The 19,069-nt window shown below is 44.8% G+C and overlaps 1 protein-coding gene across 1 annotated transcript in view; it reads left to right on the top strand.

Annotated features, from left to right (window-relative positions):
* The window catches only part of pcsk6 (proprotein convertase subtilisin/kexin type 6), a 34,844-nt gene that overhangs the window by 6,098 nt on the left and 9,677 nt on the right, over positions 1–19,069 (top strand). Inside the window, 9 exon segments of the mRNA XM_042061595.1 lie at positions 285–428; positions 724–800; positions 4,038–4,126; positions 7,010–7,182; positions 7,524–7,736; positions 10,976–11,076; positions 12,865–12,968; positions 13,996–14,113; positions 17,433–17,621. Coding sequence (XP_041917529.1) covers positions 285–428; positions 724–800; positions 4,038–4,126; positions 7,010–7,182; positions 7,524–7,736; positions 10,976–11,076; positions 12,865–12,968; positions 13,996–14,113; positions 17,433–17,621 — 1,208 coding nt within the window.

Here is a 19,069-nt window from a genome sequence, read left to right as displayed (position 1 = left end):
AAGGGCACGCACACACATACACACACACACACATACATACACACACACACACACACACACACACACACACACACACACACACAGAAAGTATGACCCCCCCCATTTTAATTCACAGATTTATACACTCCGACTGAGTGACAAGCTGATTGTTCTGGAAGGTCACCGAGCAAGGCTTGGGGGACTGAATGAGAAAGTATCCTCTATTCTTCTCTCTCTCTCTCTCTCTCTCTGTCGCTCGCTGTCTTGCTAAAGCTGACATTGATGCAGTCCTTCTCATCCATCAGCACTGCACCGAAAAAAGCAGCCGCTGCCGCTCGGAGATGAACATCCTGTCCGCCTGGCAGAGGGGCTACACGGGTAAGAACGTCGTCGTCACCATCCTGGATGATGGGATTGAGAAGAACCACCCGGATTTGGCCCAAAACTATGTGAGTCGGCCAACTCTGTAAGCCTCTTTTGGTCTCACTGTACACCACATGCCCACATGAAGGCTATAAAACAAAGCCATCCTAGTGCGCTTTCCTGTTAAGCCGGGTCTTGTAGGACATAACCTCGCTGTAAATAAATTTCATTCCTCTGTCTGACATCTGGGATTACAGTGTGTTATGGCTGGTGTAGGCTCCAATTTATCACACCTTGTAATGGAACCAAAGATGCAAGATGGCAGGAGTGTGAAAGGATAGCGTGGCAGCATACAAATGTCTTCGTCTTGTCTTCCCTTAGGACCAGCTGGCAAGTTATGATGTCAATGGGAACGACCATGACCCCACCCCTCGCTATGATTCCACTAATGAAAACAAGTAAGTGTATTTTTCACAGAATTTATTTCAGAGCTAGTCATTAACATTGCAGACAGCTTGATACATGAGGTATTTTTATGATTAAGACACTAGCTTAATTAAAAGTGCAAAAACGATGAATGTAGCCTCTGACTGGTGCTGATTTAGTAAATTGCCCAGACTTGTTTTCAGAATATTTAGATTCAGGAAGAGGATCCAGTGCAAGATGAGTAACTTGTACTCCCTCTCATACCAACGTCAAGTTTCTTGAGAACTTTAATCATCCAATCAGAACACATGGAACCAGTTATGTGGTTGCCCTGCAACACTGCTCAAACGTTGGCCCATGTATCATCTAAAGCAACACAATGAGAAATTGCATGTAATGTATGCCCCTTGGCGTCAATATAACACCATTTAGTGCTTACACGGTACCCAGTTAGTTAAAAACCAACTAAAAGGGTCATGATCCTTCCTGATCAAAAGCCTTACACAGTGCAATATCAAGCAATATGGGTATGCATTGACAATGTGAGAGACTTGTCTCTTTGTAGCACTTTGTACCAAGTTCAGTTGAATGCATTTTGAGTGCATCTCTGGTACAATATTTAGGCTATGAGATGTAACAGGCAGTTACATAGTTGATCTGTTTAGCAGGTTCATGGCACGTCTCGTAGGCTGAGAAAAGCTCTCAAACATTGTCCACTTAATCAAGAGGCAGTGTAGTGATGAAGAAATAGATTAAATAGACAGATATGGAAGGTTTGCAATGTGATTTCATGCTCTCTTTTCACCTTATTTTTAGTATTAAAAAAGTATTTTATTTTGTTGTTTATTTTGATACACTTAAAATTATGGTATTTGATATTTTATTTGAAAATACATTTTGATGTATTTTTGCCCATCCCTACTACAAGTTCCATATTGGAAATATCACATCTGGTGTAATGTATGTTTTGCTTTCAGAACCTTTTAACTGAAGCTTTCAAGACTTTTACCTAGTGAGGTGGGCTTTGAATTCTGATGAAAGCCCAGGAATGTTTATTGAAAACCTTTTGTTTCATGTTCAAATTATGCAAAGTGTGTTTACTCCAAATAACATTTGATTTCTTTTTTTGTCACCAAACTAATATTAGATTTGTGTACGATGCAAATTCTATTGATTCTCATATCTGCTTTAATGTGCTTCCAGTTTGTGTTTTTTTAATGATTTGTCTTCAGAAAGGCAGAATGGGAATGAACCTCAAAAAAACAAACAGTTTGTTATTCACAGGCTTGACAGGAGAATCCGAACAACAACCATAGGCGAGAGAGAAAAAATACAATTAATTTCTCTTTCAAAAAAGTCTTGCATCCGGTGCCGATGGTTATCGCTATAGTTTAATGAGAGAAAGTCAGTGAGACTAAATCCCCATCCTCTGAGATGAGCTTCTGCTCAGGTAGGGTGTGTGTGTGTGTGTGTGTGTGTGTGTGTGTGTGTGTGTGTGTGTGTGTGTGTGTGTGTTCGCTCAGGTACTCTGGCCTGGGGTGGGTCTGGCCATTTGATATTCTCTTCCAACCTCCATTCAGTCTCCGCACATTAGCATACAGCTAATAGAAACCAGTGGGAGGCCAGTGTTTTTTTACACTGCTGTAGGGGCTGCCTCGGACCACACATTATTCTGTAGGTAACTAGCCAGTAGCACAGTAGGGTGGCTGGACACCCTTAGCTGGGTTGAAATGGATGCCTGTGGCGATGGGCTTTACAGTCATCTATTATCTTATGTTCTGTATCCTGATTGAGGCCCATAGGCTACTATCTCCTTAGATTAGACCAGTTATGGGTGAATAATGTATATATTTAAAAAGTTTGATGAGGACTGTAGGAACAGTGTTGTAAAGTTGTAACTTTGGAGCGGGTGATTTTGTTTGTTTCTATTTGTTAAGGGGTAGACTAGCATGTTTTGTATTCTGCTCTCACTGCTTGACACCCTGGATGGTGTTGCTTTGCATGTTGTGATAAGCTGGACCATGAGGAGGGCCCTCTGCATATTCATCGTCATGTGGCACCTTTGAGGAGTGGGGCAGATATCTCCATGGGCAGCTGTCATATCAGGGGCAAAAATGAACTTCCCTGGGTATTGCGTTTCAGGAGACTTTTAATGTTCAGAAAGCCTTTTTTTAATGGAATGTCTCTGTAGTCATTGCAGCACTGGACATAATGTATTTATTTACATTTACACTTACATTTGCATTTATTCATTTAGAAGACACTTTTATCTAAAGCGACTTACAGAAAGAGAATAAAATTCAAGCTACAGTGCTGAGTAGACTTTTGCTAGGAATTACTACTGCATCTGCTAATACTATTACAAAGGATAAGAGTGCCAACATTATAAGTGCTAGTCAAAGTGTGATCGGAGGAGAGAAAGTGGTAGACGAAGGAGGTAGAGGAGAGAAGAGAGGAAGGAAGAGTGTGTTAGGTTGTTACAGGTCTTAGGAGAGGAGGTAAATTAACATACTCATTGTAAGTGATCTAATTCAGTTGATTCAATTTAGGTCCTTGAATTGATTGCCAGCTCTGGTTTCCATAATCAAAAATCCAAATGTTCAAATATGGAAATAATACAGTGCTCCATGCTCATTATGTTTAGCAGACATAACAGAGTTCATCTCAGAAATCTGGGAAGACTCCATCAAAGAAATTCAACTCACGATACAAATAAAAAGATGAATTCAACAACAACAAAAAACATCTTACATCAAAGTGCATCTGCATTTTTGTTATATGTATTATAAACATTGCCTCAAATTTAGTCTATAGATACAGTATTGCAGTATTTTAGTACAGATAGTGATCTAAGCTCTAATCTTACAAGAGACCTTGTTTTGCACATTCCCAAGTGTGAAACAATGCAAACAACTCAATTTGTGTTTTTATTTATCTGATTTGAGTTCAGTCCCACACTGGCAGACACACACACATGGCAATTAGACACACATTTTAAACATTTATAAGTGACAGGCTAATGAAAAACTCTATATTGTATTCTGGTGATGTATCAGTCAGTCAAGCATCAGGGAAACATATTTAATCCTATTAGGAGTCTGCAGTGATTGCAGACATGTGTAGTGGTATTTCACAAACATTGCCTAGTGAAGCTGCTGCTAAAGCCAGCTATTTCTGTAAACTTCTAAATCAATCATCTCATTACTAACCCTCAACTGTGGACCCACTCTGCCGCCCCACCTCCCACCCCCTTTCCTCTCCCCCTACAGACACGGGACGCGCTGCGCTGGCGAAGTGGCAGCTGTGGCCAACAACTCCCACTGCATCGTTGGCATCGCCTACAACGCACGCATAGGAGGTGGGCATGCGCTTTACACACACGCACGCACACAGCAGCATCGCTTCTGCTGGATTAACCTTGAGACGCGCGTTGCTCGAGGAGAAGGCATTGCTCATTAATCTAGCACTGTCTATGAGCACGTCGACATTCATGCGTTCATAAGCTGTTAATTCCCCCCCTCAAAAAGTCTCAGAGAGACAGAGGGGGCCTAGGGAGAGCCGTGTCGTCAGTCATCGTGAGATTTCGTGCGCGGTCTCTCAGTCGTATTGTCCTCATCTGCAGCTGTTCTCAGAATAAAGACTGTCCATGCACCGGTGGTTGCCAGGAATGACCTAAGTGGACATGGCTTTGCTTGAAGTGGCTCGTAGACTGAGGCGTCCCTTCCAGTTTTGCGCATTGGTTAAATATGCAGTCTGTTTCGTCTGTTTTGTTGGAACTTCAAGTAACTTGATATGCGTGACCTCAAACCAGACAGAATGAACAGGTCAATGTTTGACCACTTCTGTAATGCGCCTTTACAGCTATAATCTCCCAAAATCACTGATTATTTTTTATTTGATCAGATATTTTGTTCTCAGGAAGTGCAATTGGTGTTTAGAGGCATTTTATCACCACTTTTAGTAAGCTAAGGCCGAAGAACATGCCTGTGTTCAGGTTTACACAATGAAACAATCTCTCTTGTGGATCCAGTTCCAGTTGCTTCAGTAGGCAAACATAGCCTTAAAATTCAAAACGTTCCTCAAGGCATAAATTCAATTATTTCCTACCAGTCTGTTCAAATGAATTGTGACTTCTGTGAGAGGGGTAATTGATTATCCCAAACTGTTTGGAGTGGTGCACTCAAATTGTTTGTTGTTTGCTTCGGGGAGCAAAGTTGTGCCTGTTTGAATTTCCCTAGGTTGATTAATGCTCAGATGAAATATAGGTCCAGTCGGTCACCACTAACACAATCGTGTTCTTTGAACGATTTTGTTGGAAGGCTGTTGTAGGTGTATTTGAAAAATATCTGAAACAGCTGCAAAGTAAAACTAATACAAGTAGAACTAATATTTTCTTCTGTAAACTGTTGATGGTACTGAAACATCGGACCAGAGTAGTTTTTTCTCTCCTAATACTTGTTTAAAAGGAAATTATAGAACACACCACAGTAATGATTTCTTTTTTTCACTTAATTTCAACCAGAAGCTGTTTCTCTGTGACGCTTTGAGAATCTCGGCACCTCATTAGAATGATGACAGATGTTCTGCAGGCGTGTGGGTTTGAAGTCGTAGACTGACGGTGAACTGCAACGGGGCCAGAGTCAATGTTATTGAAACCAATTCCCTGAGCGGCTTCATTACGCGAGGGCAGCGCTGCCTATTTCAACAAGCCCACTTCTCCGTTCTCCAGAGCGACTGACTGCCATAATTAGCTATATACACATGATTCACTGGGCCCTTCTGAAGCCACCGCCTGGAAAAAAAAGTTGTTTGTGCTGCGCTATTTTGGAACCTGCGAAATAAAATCAATTTGCAGTGAAAACCCAGCTTTTTAACGTCGGGAAAGCATGATAAAGAGACACAGATCCTTTTTTTTTCTTTGTTTCCTTAGTTTGCACTGTTTAAAACATAAAATGGAAAGAAGAAAGCCAAAAAGAAAAACATAAACTGTGGCACGCCAAATGATTTGTGTAGCATCAGCACTCAAACGTGGACACAGACGCAACACAAAGTGCGCAAGCCGTGTGTCAGAGATAGCGCATGAGAACCTGGAGTCATTGAGCAGAACTGCTAGCTGGTTCAGAGGGCTGTATGGCTGCAGGTGTATATTTCAGTCGTTCTCTGTTATCTCTCATTAGCACATTTTCTCTCCAGCTTTAGGAGATTAAATAAACTGCTAACAGCTGCTGCCAAAAATAGATGGGGGGGGGGGCTATGCACCTGCAGGGCCCAAAGTAACTAATCAAATTCATTCTAAAAGATTTGCAAGTCTGTAATTGATGGAAATTGTTCTGCCAAACACACAGGCCAGACTTTGTGTGCCATGAGTTGTAATTAGTTTTGTGTTTAGAAGTTCGAAAATCTCCTCTGCCTCCCTGCTAACCCCTCCCTCTCTCTCAATCCCCCCCCCCCACCCATTCCTCTGCCTCCGTCTCTCAATCTCTCTCTCTCTCTCTCACACTCACTCCTCATCTCTCTCTCGCCCTCTCTCACACACTTACTCCTCATCTCTCTCTCTCTCTCTCTCTCTCTCTCACACTCACTCCTCATCTCTCTCTCGCCCTCGCTCACATACTTACTCCTCATCTCTCTCTCTCTCTCTCTCTCTCTCTCTCTCTCTCTCTCTCTCTCTCTCTCTCTCTCTCTCTCTCTCTCTGAGAACATGCTCATTAATTGGGAAATGAGAAGGGCAGTAGGGACAGAAGGAAGTGAGGAGATGAAGGGAGCCGGTCTCCTCAGGGCAGTGGGTTGCTCGGACGCATCCCAAACCCAGTCCTCTGGTGAGATCGGCTCTCGATGCATATCGCTCCAAAACAAAATCTCTATTCAGCGTCTTTCATAAGTAGCATCTTCTTTACGGCCAAAACTTGGAGAGACAAAGACGAAAAAATGAAAAGAACACGAAGAAGAAAAGGAAGCTGTGAAACTGGCGGATCCTCATTAAAACGCTCAACACGGCTGCTTTTGTTTTAGGCTCTTGTGGTACTCTGCGTCCTCACAGCAGTAGCTCCTCTACAAAAGCCGTTGATTGTAATTATGCAGTGTTTATGAATGTGATGGTGAGTTTGTTAGTGTGTGTGTGTGTGTGTGTGTTTGTGGTTATGTGTGTGTGAGCAAGAGAGTGTGTATTTTTGTGTGTGTTTGCGTGTGTGTGTGTGTGTGCATGTGTGTGGTAACACTTGTGATGTGTTGGCTCTCTCAGGCATTCGGATGCTGGATGGAGATGTAACAGATGTTGTGGAGGCGAAGTCTCTCGGCATCCGCCCCGATTACATTGACATTTACAGTGCCAGCTGGGGCCCCGACGACGACGGGAAGACGGTGGATGGTCCAGGCCCTCTGGCCAGACAGGCCTTTGAAGTGGGCATTAAAAAGGTCTGGCAAATCCCTGCTTTGTGCAGGTAACCTGTCATTACAGCCAACCAAGGGAAGGCTGCAGTCATTTGAACATAAGACGGTTCATTTTGGGGTCGCCGTCGCATCAAAGCCTTGTGCGGCCGAAATGAGGGCATGGGTTTAGCTTACCTCTCAGGGCTTCCCAATTGTGCTCATCTTAAAGCCTCCTGTTGCCAAGGGCAATCCACACAAAGAATTGAACATGGCCTCCGCCAGTATTAAATTGGTTCCCCCCGTAGGCTTGGCCAGTCCTGGGAAAAGTAGACATTATGAGTTGTCCTTCAGGTACTGATTTGTCTCTCTTCTCCGTCCCCATATAGGGCCGGAAAGGCCTAGGCTCCATCTTTGTGTGGGCCTCGGGGAATGGCGGCCGGCAGGGTGACCACTGCTCGTGTGACGGCTACACCAACAGCATCTACACCATCTCCATCAGCAGCACCACGGAGAACGGCAACAAGCCCTGGTACCTGGAGGTGTGCTCCTCCACCCTGGCCACCACCTACAGCAGCGGGGAGTTCTACGACCGCAAAATAGTTAAGACAACGTTTTTGATAAGTTTGAAATGTTTGGCTTGTTTGGGTCATTAAACACAGAAGAGCACAGTATGAATAAGCAAAGCTTCCTCCCTGACTCAAACACGTCTCTTTGTTAGTGATTATCCCTTGATTCTGCTGTTTACAAAGACAGTAGCACCACTCCATTTCCCTTCATTGGAACAAGTTTTTCTTGTAGCAGCACTAAAGTACCAAACATCAAAAGTACCAAACTTTGGTAAATTATGAGACCACTTGCAAATTCAGTCTAGCATTGTGGCTAGCAGTGGCTAGCATCCTTCTCCCGTGGTCACTGCTAAACATACAGTAGCCATGCTGTTCAGGCAATAGTCACCTCACGACTCGACTACTGCAACGCCCTCCTGACAGGTCTCCCAGCCTGCGCAGTGAAACCACTTCTACAACCAACCCAAAAGGGCACATGTTACCCCCGCTGCTCATCCAGCTACACTGGCTACCTATGGCAGCCCGTATCAAATTCAAGGCTCTAACGCTTGCCTACAAAGTAGTCTCCGGTTCTGCTCCCACCTACTTGAATGCCCTCATACAGACATACGCTACCTCCAGACCGCTGCGCTCCTCAGACGAACGATGTCTAGCTCTACCACCGGTACGCTCAGGCCAATCCAAACTTTTCTCATCTGTTGTTCCTCGTTGGTGGAACACACTACCAGTTCCTACAAGGGCAGGGACATCCTTCTCCATTTTCAAAAAACTCCTGAGGACCCAGCTCTTTAGAAAACATCTCCTCTCATAGCAACACTTACAACAAGTCGTGCTGATCCTAGCACTCACCAGCCGTCTTAAACTGACAAGTAACTATTAAAAACAGCACTCGCTGATGCACTTATTCTTACTGTACTCTAATGTTTTTTAAATTGTCCTAAAATTGTTGAGAACTGCTCTAAAACTGTTTACCATGTTGTAAGTCGCTTTGGCTAAAAATGCGTCAGCCAAATGTAATGTAATGTAATGTAATGTATTCAATTTAATGCATAAAGTATAAAAGTATAAAGTATATACTGTATATACTAAAGTATAGTAATAATAATTTTTCATTTATCACTATGGAGGGGATCATTTCTTTGGAACTATTATAAACCATAAACCACATTTTAAACTACCACAATTCCTGGTAGTTCAGGGGATTGTCAGTTCCTGGTAGTTCAGGGGATTGTACCAGGGCTACCACATTGAAGGTTTGGTTCACTTTTGGGGCAGCCATGGCCTACTGATTAGTGCTTCGGACTTGTAACTGGAGGGTTGCCGGTTCGAACCCCGACCAGTAGGAACGGCTCAAGTGCCCTTGAGCAAGGCAACTAACCCCTCACTGCTCCCCAAGCGCCGCTGTAGCAGGCAGCTCACTGCGTTGGGATTAGTGTGTGCTTCACCTCACTGTGTGTTCACTATGTGTTGAGTGTGTTTCACTAATTCACGGATTGGGATAAATGCAGAGAAATGGAAATTCAGGGCCAAATGTCCAAATTTTAAGTATATATACTTATATACTATACTTATACATGACCATCCAGCATATTTGACTTCTGTTAGTGCAACTCCTTTCTCAGCAGCCTGGATTTGATTTCAGCGAGCCAGTCTGTCCTCTTTCCCAACCCCCCCCCCCCCAAAAAAAAACATGCCTGACAATAAACGTATCCGCCATCGTTGAATGCCTTCGTCCACTTGTGCTTACATGCAAATAGGATGTTCCCTGTTCCAAGTAACATAATCACACAAATACACAAGATAAGTGGGAGAGGAGACAAACAAGCCTCTGTCTCTGTTCTGTTCTTTGTCTGTTCTTACACTCACAAACAATCACCCCACACAGAGTTCATGTAGGCAGTCTTTATGTCTGGCACCATCTATCCATGTCATTTTGTTTTTAATGACTTTTGGCACAGGCAGGACCCAGACATTATCTAGCAAGCCTAGGCAGTTCACTTTATGTCACAAACTGATAGCCTTGCTCTACTGGAATCATGACAGCATAAATATCAGTGATATAGTTCAGATGTTCCAGTTGTTTTGTTTCTATTAATAAATATCCACTGGTGTGGGACGGCATAAAAAAAGTGGTGTTCTACAACAATATTTTGCTTGGCTCACATTTGAATGTAGAGCTTCTGGGAATAGTTGGGGAATTTACTCACGCCATTGCGGGTGGTGTGTGATTTTTGTAGCCCAAAGTCACACATGATCCGTCAGGCATTTTCATTGTGATACAGGACTCCCTGCTGGCTCCTCTGTTGTCCAGTCAGTGGGCGTAGGTAGCCCTGTGAGGTGACCGGTGCTTGTTGGTGACATAGCTGACGTTCACTCGACGGGCTCGTTTCTGAACGAGTTGAGAGCAGCATAGATCATTCAGGTTGCCTGGCAGAGGTACATCGGTGTAGGCAGTATTTTCTCCAACATTACGGACCTGTGCATCTGCAATGGGCCATGGCAGGCACCTCACCACCCACACAAACATGCTACACACACACACACGCTTCACACACACACACACACACACACACACACACACACACACACACACACACACACACACACAGACATGCTACACACACACACGCAACACACACATGCTGCACACAAACACACACACACACACATGCTACACACCCACACACACACACACACACACACACATGCTACACACACACACACGCTTCACTACACATGCTACACTCACACATGTGTGTGCGCTACACACACATACACACACACTGCTTTCTGTGGGCGGGTGTCATCAGTCACAGGTTCCGCTCTGACATTCACTGCTTGCAGTTGCGCTCCATCTCTCTGGGTGTTCTGGTTTAGCCGCGAAGGGCAAAAAGGAAAATATTTACGTTCAAGTCACTGAACACTGCCGATTTACAGGGACCAAGCTAGCGACCCACCCACCCTGCCTGCCTCTCTTTCATACACACACACACACACATACACATCTACCCACACACATATACACCCCTCCCACACACACACACACACACACACACACGCGCGTGCACCCATATAGTTTATCTAGTCACGGACTAACATTCCTGCATAACCAGTGCATAATCAGCTGCATGACTTCAGGGCTTATATTTTGTTGTAATGTACTCTGTGTGTGTGTGTGTGTGTGTGTGTGTGTATATATATCTGTGTGTGTGTGTGTGTGTGTGTGTGTGTGTGTGTGTGTGGTGATGTCCTCTCCACCTCCACTGGCGCAGGTGACCACGGACCTTCGGCAGCGCTGCACCGACGGACACACTGGCACCTCTGTCTCCGCTCCTATGGTGGCCGGGGTCATCGCTCTCGCCCTGGAGGCCAAGTCAGTAGACGTCCGCTTTCCTCCTCACAGACACACACAACAGCCAGCACCACTGCTCTTAATCTGTCTTCTCTCCATCTATTTAGATGCTCTGCTGATATCCCCCCCCCCCACACACACTCCCCCACCCCTCTCCGGCCTCCTTGGCTCCCCTAGCTGCCCACTAATTCTCCTCACTACTTGACATAGCACAGAGTCGATTATGGGAAGCTGACCAGGCTGCTGTTTTTCTCTCCATTTGTACCGGAGAGCTGTTTGGGATGAGTGTTTTTAAGGACGGCACAGTTTAGTTTAGTTTAGTCTGGTTTGTCAGTGTGTGTTTTTCCTTCCCCACGTAGGTTCTTGATGCAAAATCAGCACGATGAGACAGAATTGACCCTTTTCGCATTCTGACTTTTTCTATGTGAAGATTTTTTATGGCTCGGATTTTTCAAGTGAAAAAGTTGAATGGACCATCAAATGTGTAAAATTACATCAGTTTACTAGCATGTCATTGGCTCCTCTGTGGTACATACTGTTTAATAGCCATATTGTTCTATCTGTTTACAGTTTCAATGTGATGCCATATATCCTATGGTGTAACATCTGTGTAGCAATTTAATGGGGCTGAATTGGCTGTGCATTCATGCCCTGAAATTGTGAGGTCTAGCTCACAAAGTTGTGCAATAACATTGTTTTATTTTGTTGACAGGTTTTGTCGCCAATATACTGTGGCACAGTCTGTCCTTGTTCTTGTAGTTTTCATACAGAGTTGTGTGTAAATTAGCACTGGTGGTTAATAGGGACATTGCACAACAACATTCTCTGAACAGATGAATCCAGACTGCTTTGTAGGCAGCGCACTCTTGTTCTTCCTTTCTTCCCCTCTCGCTCGCTAAAGCGCTCTTCTGTTTTTCCCATTCTCCCTTCTGTTTCCCATTTTATTGCTCATTGTGTTTTTTTTTCTTATTCCCTCCGCTTGTTGGCTGTGGGATAATGGGAGTTTTCATTTTACACTCAAGGATAAGTAATTACAGTGCTTGTGAAATCATTAGCATTAACACTGCTCCTGTGGGGGTCTCTGGCGCTAACTGCTACATCCTTTTTAAATACCACACAACAGTACTTTGCATTCGCAACCAAACCAAACTTTCTGCGTAGGCCTCCTGCTAATATATGGCCAGTGAAACCTGCTTTGGTAGATGGAGATTATCAGTTTCTGATTTAATGAGCTTAAATGGTAATTTTCGCAATCAGTGTGTTGTATGCAGTGTTGATTATTGTTTCTTGGGTTAACATAATTTATGTAACACTGGTTAAAAAAAGTTGCATCACCATATAAAGTACTTTTTATAGCATATTTATAGAAAATGTGTTGGAGTGGAGTGGAGCCTACATTTCAAATACCCACCTTTTCCATCAACATTAGGATATTTCTGTACTTTTTTCAGCATCACAAATTGCAACATATTTACATATACACAAAGGATGTAATATATTTCTGCCCACAGTAAAACTGAATTATTATATGAAGTGATGTAATTTTAATATGAAACATCAATTTGAGAATGGAAATGGCTGAAAGATGTGTTTTGTGCCAACAAATTATATTTTTGCACCTCTTTTTCTAAGTGCCTAGGTCTAGTCAAGTCAAGTCATTAATAACGGCATACAGTTACCTAACATAATCACATGCAGTATTTTGAGGTTCATAGATATTTATGTGGTTATTTAAATGGCAAGTGCTTAGCCTGATGGTGAAACTACCCAAATGCAATGTCATGGAGTGTTTGGAGTTTTACCTTTCAGTCCTCTCATCACCTGGCGTGACGTGCAGCACCTCCTAGTGAAGACCTCCAGACCGGTCCATCTGAAAGCCAAAGACTGGAAGACCAATGCAGCTGGACACAGAGGTGGGCTTCTGCATCTGACCCACTCCTAGCGGTGGTAGCATAGTGGCAAAGGAACTGGGCTAGCAACCAGCAACCAGCAAATATGGGGGTTCAATTCCCGGTGGCCACAGTTGTGTCCTTGAGCAAGGCACATAAAATGTCAAAATGTCATTAAAAGTTCTGTGCAACATGAACAGGGCTCTTACGTGACAAAACAATGTGTTTTCAACTTAGTACAAACTTTGAATTCAAATGGTTTCTTCACAATTAATGTCACCTCAGTTACCATCAGTCACCTCAGTTTCCATCAGTCGCTTCCAGGAAAGCCCCAAAAATCTCTGTTGTCGACCTCATGCCGGCTTCGTAACGAAAACTTACTGTAATGGTTATGACCATATAATGACTATGTAACTACATGGAAACGGTTTGCATGTTACTAAAAGCTACCTCTATTGAATGGGAATTCAGTTGTTCCAGGAAAAGGCAAACAGAGTAGTGTGCAGATGTGACAGTACAAACTTTGAATTTAGACGCTTTCTTCAGCTAATGAGTAGAAAATGCATCGTTTTGTCACATAAGGACTCATATAGTACAGACCTTTTACTGACATTTTTAGTCATTTAAGAGGCAAAAAAGGGTACGTTTAGATGATGCCCCCAAAACCTAGCATTGTAGCTGACTGGGAGTACTGGCCATTAGCTGCAGCTACTCCAGTTTGGTAGCACCGGTTTTGGTCGTCTTTTTCCCCTATCGACAGTACTCGGCGACGTCTAGTGATCAAGATCCATGTAAAAATCGTCCGGATTTCTCCTTTAAGGCAATATTGACTCAGTCACTCAAACCTCATGATGAAACAGAAAGCAATGTGTTATGACAGTTCAGACTATCTTTAGTCACCCAATGCAGAAATTCGAAGATAATCAAACTTATGGGTGGTGTTAATAATTCACTGAAGATGTGGAGATGGCAGCAGGCTATGCTACCATCGGTGTCAATAAAGAAGATGACCAAGTGATGACCCATTTGTTTACCCTCTTTCTCTCCCCAGTCAGCCACCTGTATGGCTTTGGCTTAGTGGACGCAGACGCAATGGTGGTGGAGGCCAAGAAGTGGAGAAGTGTTCCACCTCAGCATTCGTGCACCAAAATATCAGATCGTAGGACCAGGTGAGAGATCTTGCTCCTCTTCTCACTCTCCTGCCCTGCTTCTCTGAGTATCACTGTGTCATTTCATCTCATCACTCTCCCACCTGCTTATTAATACTCGCTCTGAAATGACGAAACATGGACTTTGATTAGAGCTCTTTGATCTGTTGGTTTGAATTGTACACAACACTGTTCCTTCAAGTTTGTGTTGTGATGGTCATTGTAATGTGGATTAGGTGACACCCCCCCCCCCCCCAGAACTTGCATACATTTATCACCAACCCTTTGCTTATGTCAGGGTTTTGATTAAATCACTTACGCTATCAATGAGAGAGTCTCCAAATAAGCAAATGTGTTTCCCAGAGGTCCTTTCTCATTTTCATTCAATATACAGTATTTATACAAATATGACTGACTGGATTCTAATGTATTTGTAATGAAGACGAGCGCTATGTTTGAAGACTGTATCTGATGATAATGCTCTGTAATTAGACCCATTTGTTTTCATCAAGAGGCCATTGTGAATAATTGGAGCATGTCTAAGCATTATGAGCTCATTGCTTTTACAACAAAGTAGTTCAGGCTTCAAAGGATCGGGGGCGTACCATTTGTCTTTAATAAGCATATAGATATGCGCCTCTGATGGGATGAAAAAAACGAGGTGCCCAAGCCCCGAGAAATAATCTGCTGTTCAATGAGAAATAATGAGAGGTGTTGCATCCGCTCCCTCCGCATTGAGACCGATTGAATAGGATCTGGCACTTGCATGGACTAGTCTAATAAATCATAAGATGTAGCAGGACATCACAAAATCTTTCATCATGCTGAAAAAAAGGAGGGCTGTGTTGCCTAAACATGTCTTGAATCATGATGGTTTTATTGGTGATAAAAATCTGTGATGCCACCAGAAAGTAAAAAAAAAAAAGCACAGGCTTTTGAAAGGGGGCTTCAAAGAGTTCAGTCCAGTGTCACTTTGCTCTGCTTGATTCCCCGTGCTGTCTCAACACTCCGGTCTCGTTCTCTTTTGTGGTCATTATCTGTGGAGAACGGTCGCAGAACGCTATCGGAGAGTGGAATGTTTATGCAACACTGTTGCCGTGTCGTCACACGACCTCCCGGTGCGACCTCGCTATAAACAAAAGCTTGGTCATGGATGAGGGGGCAAATCCAGGCTGCATTTTATGTCTGGCTTGATTTCACGGGCCGTTGCTCCCCGCTATAAAATGGCGAGAGACGGCGTTGGATATGCTCAAACTGCCGAAGACCCATGAGAAGGCTCTCGAGTGCTCGGGGAGGGCAGGGTTGAGCGGTCGACTCCCACCGAGTGTCAAGTGCTTTGGTCTTTTACATATCAGGCGTTTGCAACGGGTCCTCCACAATGCTGGCAGTGACTGAAGTGGGCAGTGACGAGCCTGGGCCTGGTCAGACAGGGGACTTCCCGAGCAAACCCCAGTGCAGCCCCAGGGTGACCGTGGCCGCTGTCTCGTGAAATGAGCAGCGCTGATGTCGGATCAGTGATTTACTGAGGGCAGAGTGAGGAAGGGGGAAAGCTTTGGTGATTATTTTAGGTCTGTGGTTGTTACAAGCAGTAGCAGGCCACAACAAGGAAAGAGACTTTACTGGAGTGGGGCCTTATCTCAAAGCTGCATTGGAACTTTAAAAGCATAGCAGCTGTTGGAGTTGGGAGGTTATTCGTACCAGTGCCTCTGCTGCTGCTGAAGTTGTGGGCATACACATGTAATCGATTGTCAAAACAGTGTTTTGGTATGGATTTACTTCCCCCTCTCTGGTGCACTGTCTGGGCTAATCACTAATGTAATGGCCTGAGAGATCCGTGTGATTTGTAACCTTTGGCAGCTGATTTCGTGCCTGTCTACACCAGTGTTTTGGAGTGGGCTGTCGAGATTGAGCTGCTGCATTTTCTCCTCAATAAAGCATGACCTTCACCAGCTTCACCAGCTACAGTGGTAGAGCATGGTCACACGTTGTTCTGTTCCGACCAAGCTGGGTCAATATGACCCATAGAAAAACAGTGCCATCCATCCACCACACATCCCTCATTAGGTTGATTTGCTTGAGTATATTTTACATAAAGTAAAGACTTTCACACCAAATTGTATTCTCAATTATTTCCAGTGATTCCAGTGACACACACTTCCCTATTTGTAGACCCCCCCCCCCCCCCCTCCAGGCTCAATCTATATTTTTTGACATAGAATCTTGCTGATTGCTGGAATGGTGTTGTGGTGCCGAGTGCGTCATTCTGTCCCTTGATGCCGTGCCGATTGCAATTGGCTGGCTGAAGCATTTGGCCAAGCGCGGTCCTCGGCCTCCCTTATTGATCCGTAATTGACTTTTATTTATATATGCTCTGAAGAGCCGCTGCCGCTGCCTGAGCGGAATCAGAGGGACTAGTTTGCGACAGACATGCCACATTTTTAATCTCATTAGTGTGGATCGAGCACTGATCGATTTTCAGTGTCCCATGCCGGCAGCTGTAGAAAATGTCACGACTGAATGTCAAGACGAGAGAGAGAGATGAGGATGAGACGGGGGGGGGGGGGTGCGGTGTGTGTTGTGTGCCTTCATCAAATCTGGGGACCTATGTTTAGCAAACTCTCAGCTGAATTGCATCATGGAGGACTGAGGATAGATTGCAAACACTGATTAAACAGAGAAGCACTGTGTGGGACTCATCCGCTCGTATTAACATGAAGGACAAGACGGTCGGTTTTTGATTCTCTTGCTATCTCTTGGTCAGTAAAACGAGGGGAAAGCATCGCACTTGGGCTACTCAGCGAGCCCACCCACTTTGAGTTGGACGGTGCCTGTTTTGAATGCATCATAAATACTGATTTTGGCCCGTGGAGTTTGAGTCATTCACTAGCCATCTGTACACCCTTGTTCCCTGGCATGGTCGTAAACGCAGACATTTCATCTTGACTCACAAAGCCCTCACAATGCAGAGCCATGCACGGTGTAAACAAGGACTTAGTTAGTGTGTCTAATGCACTAATGTGTGTGGCCCTGTGTCTTGCTGTTTACTCTGTTGACCCATTTCTCCATCTTCATGCTGTCAGTCTGTTTTTCTGTTTGTCTCTCTATTTCCCGAAACCCTTCTGCTTTTCTCTGTTTAAACTAGGCTGTTGACATCTCTTTCACAGCCTCTCTCTCTCCCTTTCTCTCTCTCCCTTTCTCTCTCTCTCTCTCTCTCTCTCTCTCTCTCTCTCTCTCTCTCTCTCTCTCTCTGTGAGTGTTTAGTGTCCTAAGATTCTTGATTAACTCCGCTTCAACCCTCGCTGGTCCTACTGTGAGCTGAGCCTTGTGTTTGTCTTTGCAGGTACATCCGTGCGGAGCAGAAGCTGAACACCACCGTCACCAGCACCGGCTGCAGCGGTCAGCCCGACCAGCACGTGGCCTACCTGGAGCACGTTGTGGTGCGTGTGCTGATCGTGCACCCGCGCCGCGGAGACCTGGAGATCAACCTCGTCTCCCCCTCCGGCACCCGCTCCCAACTGCTCGCCAAGAGGTAGCGCTGGACCGCATGTCCACTGGCACTGCCACACTCTGCCCACGCGCTCTGGCGTACCATCGTCACATTTGTACGAGCAAAAAAAAAAATAAAACCTGTAGGCAGACTTCTGATGTTGCAGTAGCAGTGCAGCATAGGGGGCAGCCGTGGCCTACTGGTTAGCGCTTCGGACTTGTATTTGGAGGGTTGCCGGTTCGAACCCCGACAAGTAGGCAAGTTGAGCAAGGCACCTAACCCCTCACTGCTCCCGAGCGCCGCTGTTGTTGCAGGCAGCTCACTGCGCCGGGATTAGTGTGTGCTTCACCTCACTGTGTGCTGAGTGTGTTTCACTAATTCACGGATTGGGATAAATGCAAATTTCCAAATTTCCCTCACGGGATCAAAAGAGTATATACACATACTACACAATGCAATACAATACCACCTTCATTTGGAAGGTGGTATTGTATGAATGAGAATAAACACACTGCGATATGAATAGTTTTAATTTGCTCCGAACAACAGTGTAAGAGAGGAATAAATGATGCCGTCCCCGACACTTCCTGTCTGTTCCGCAGGTATTAAAACCGGCATTAAAAGGTGGCTTATGTGTATCTAGAGGCTCCCGGCTTGATCCTCAGAATTCTGTCAAGCATGAAGCACACACTGCTGTCACTCACGGAAAGTTTGATGCCTTTGGTCTCTTGGCATCTCCTGTGCTCCTCTGCACCACAACTCACCCTCCCGCCACCCCCCCACCCCCCACCCCCCACCGCCCTCCCCCCTCCTACCCTCCTACCCTCCTACCCTCCGGTGGCGGCTCTTCACCAGGTTTGGTATTCTCTGTGCACCGTGCACGCACCGCTGTTATGGGAACTGAGGGCTTCTGATTGTTCTCGGAGCCTCATGAATAAAACAGAGGGGCGATTTGGAGTTCCAGATAGATCTCCTGGTTTATTTTTGTGTCGGGGGAAATCTGCAGTCGACATCAAATGTAAGTGGCGGAAAAAATGGAGTGCCAACGCCTTTGTGTTTCAGGGCCACTTTAATGACTTTAGTCGGATTGAAATCACCGTGTCATTATCCATGGATGCGCCTCTGTCCTCTGTGTGGTTTTTGTATATCGCTCCCTCCCTACAGAGTCAGTGCTTATGGTATTAGTGTATATAGTGTTAGAGAATGAGCCTCTCCAGTTACACGTACAGAATGTTGTAGCTGAAGAAGTAGGAGAAAAAGTAGCAGCAGATAAGGTACTCGCCACGTATGGCTCCTCCCAAGACTTTATGAGGGGAACGATGATTTACTGATCATCTTGGCGCAATGCACTGGTTTGTCTTTCTCCTCTTAAAAATGCTATCCATGTTCACCAGACAAAGCCAACAGCGGATTCCCCTCAAATGTGCTGGAAGGCTGTCCAGGACATTTGCGTTGAATTAGTGCGGAGAGCTTGACGTTTGGAGCCCTAG

This window comes from Alosa sapidissima, chromosome 14 (genome assembly GCF_018492685.1).
Source record: "Alosa sapidissima isolate fAloSap1 chromosome 14, fAloSap1.pri, whole genome shotgun sequence".
NCBI lineage: Eukaryota > Metazoa > Chordata > Actinopteri > Clupeiformes > Clupeidae > Alosa > Alosa sapidissima.
The sequence above is the reverse complement of the archived record's forward strand: the minus strand, read 5'-3'. Positions and strand labels throughout refer to the sequence as shown.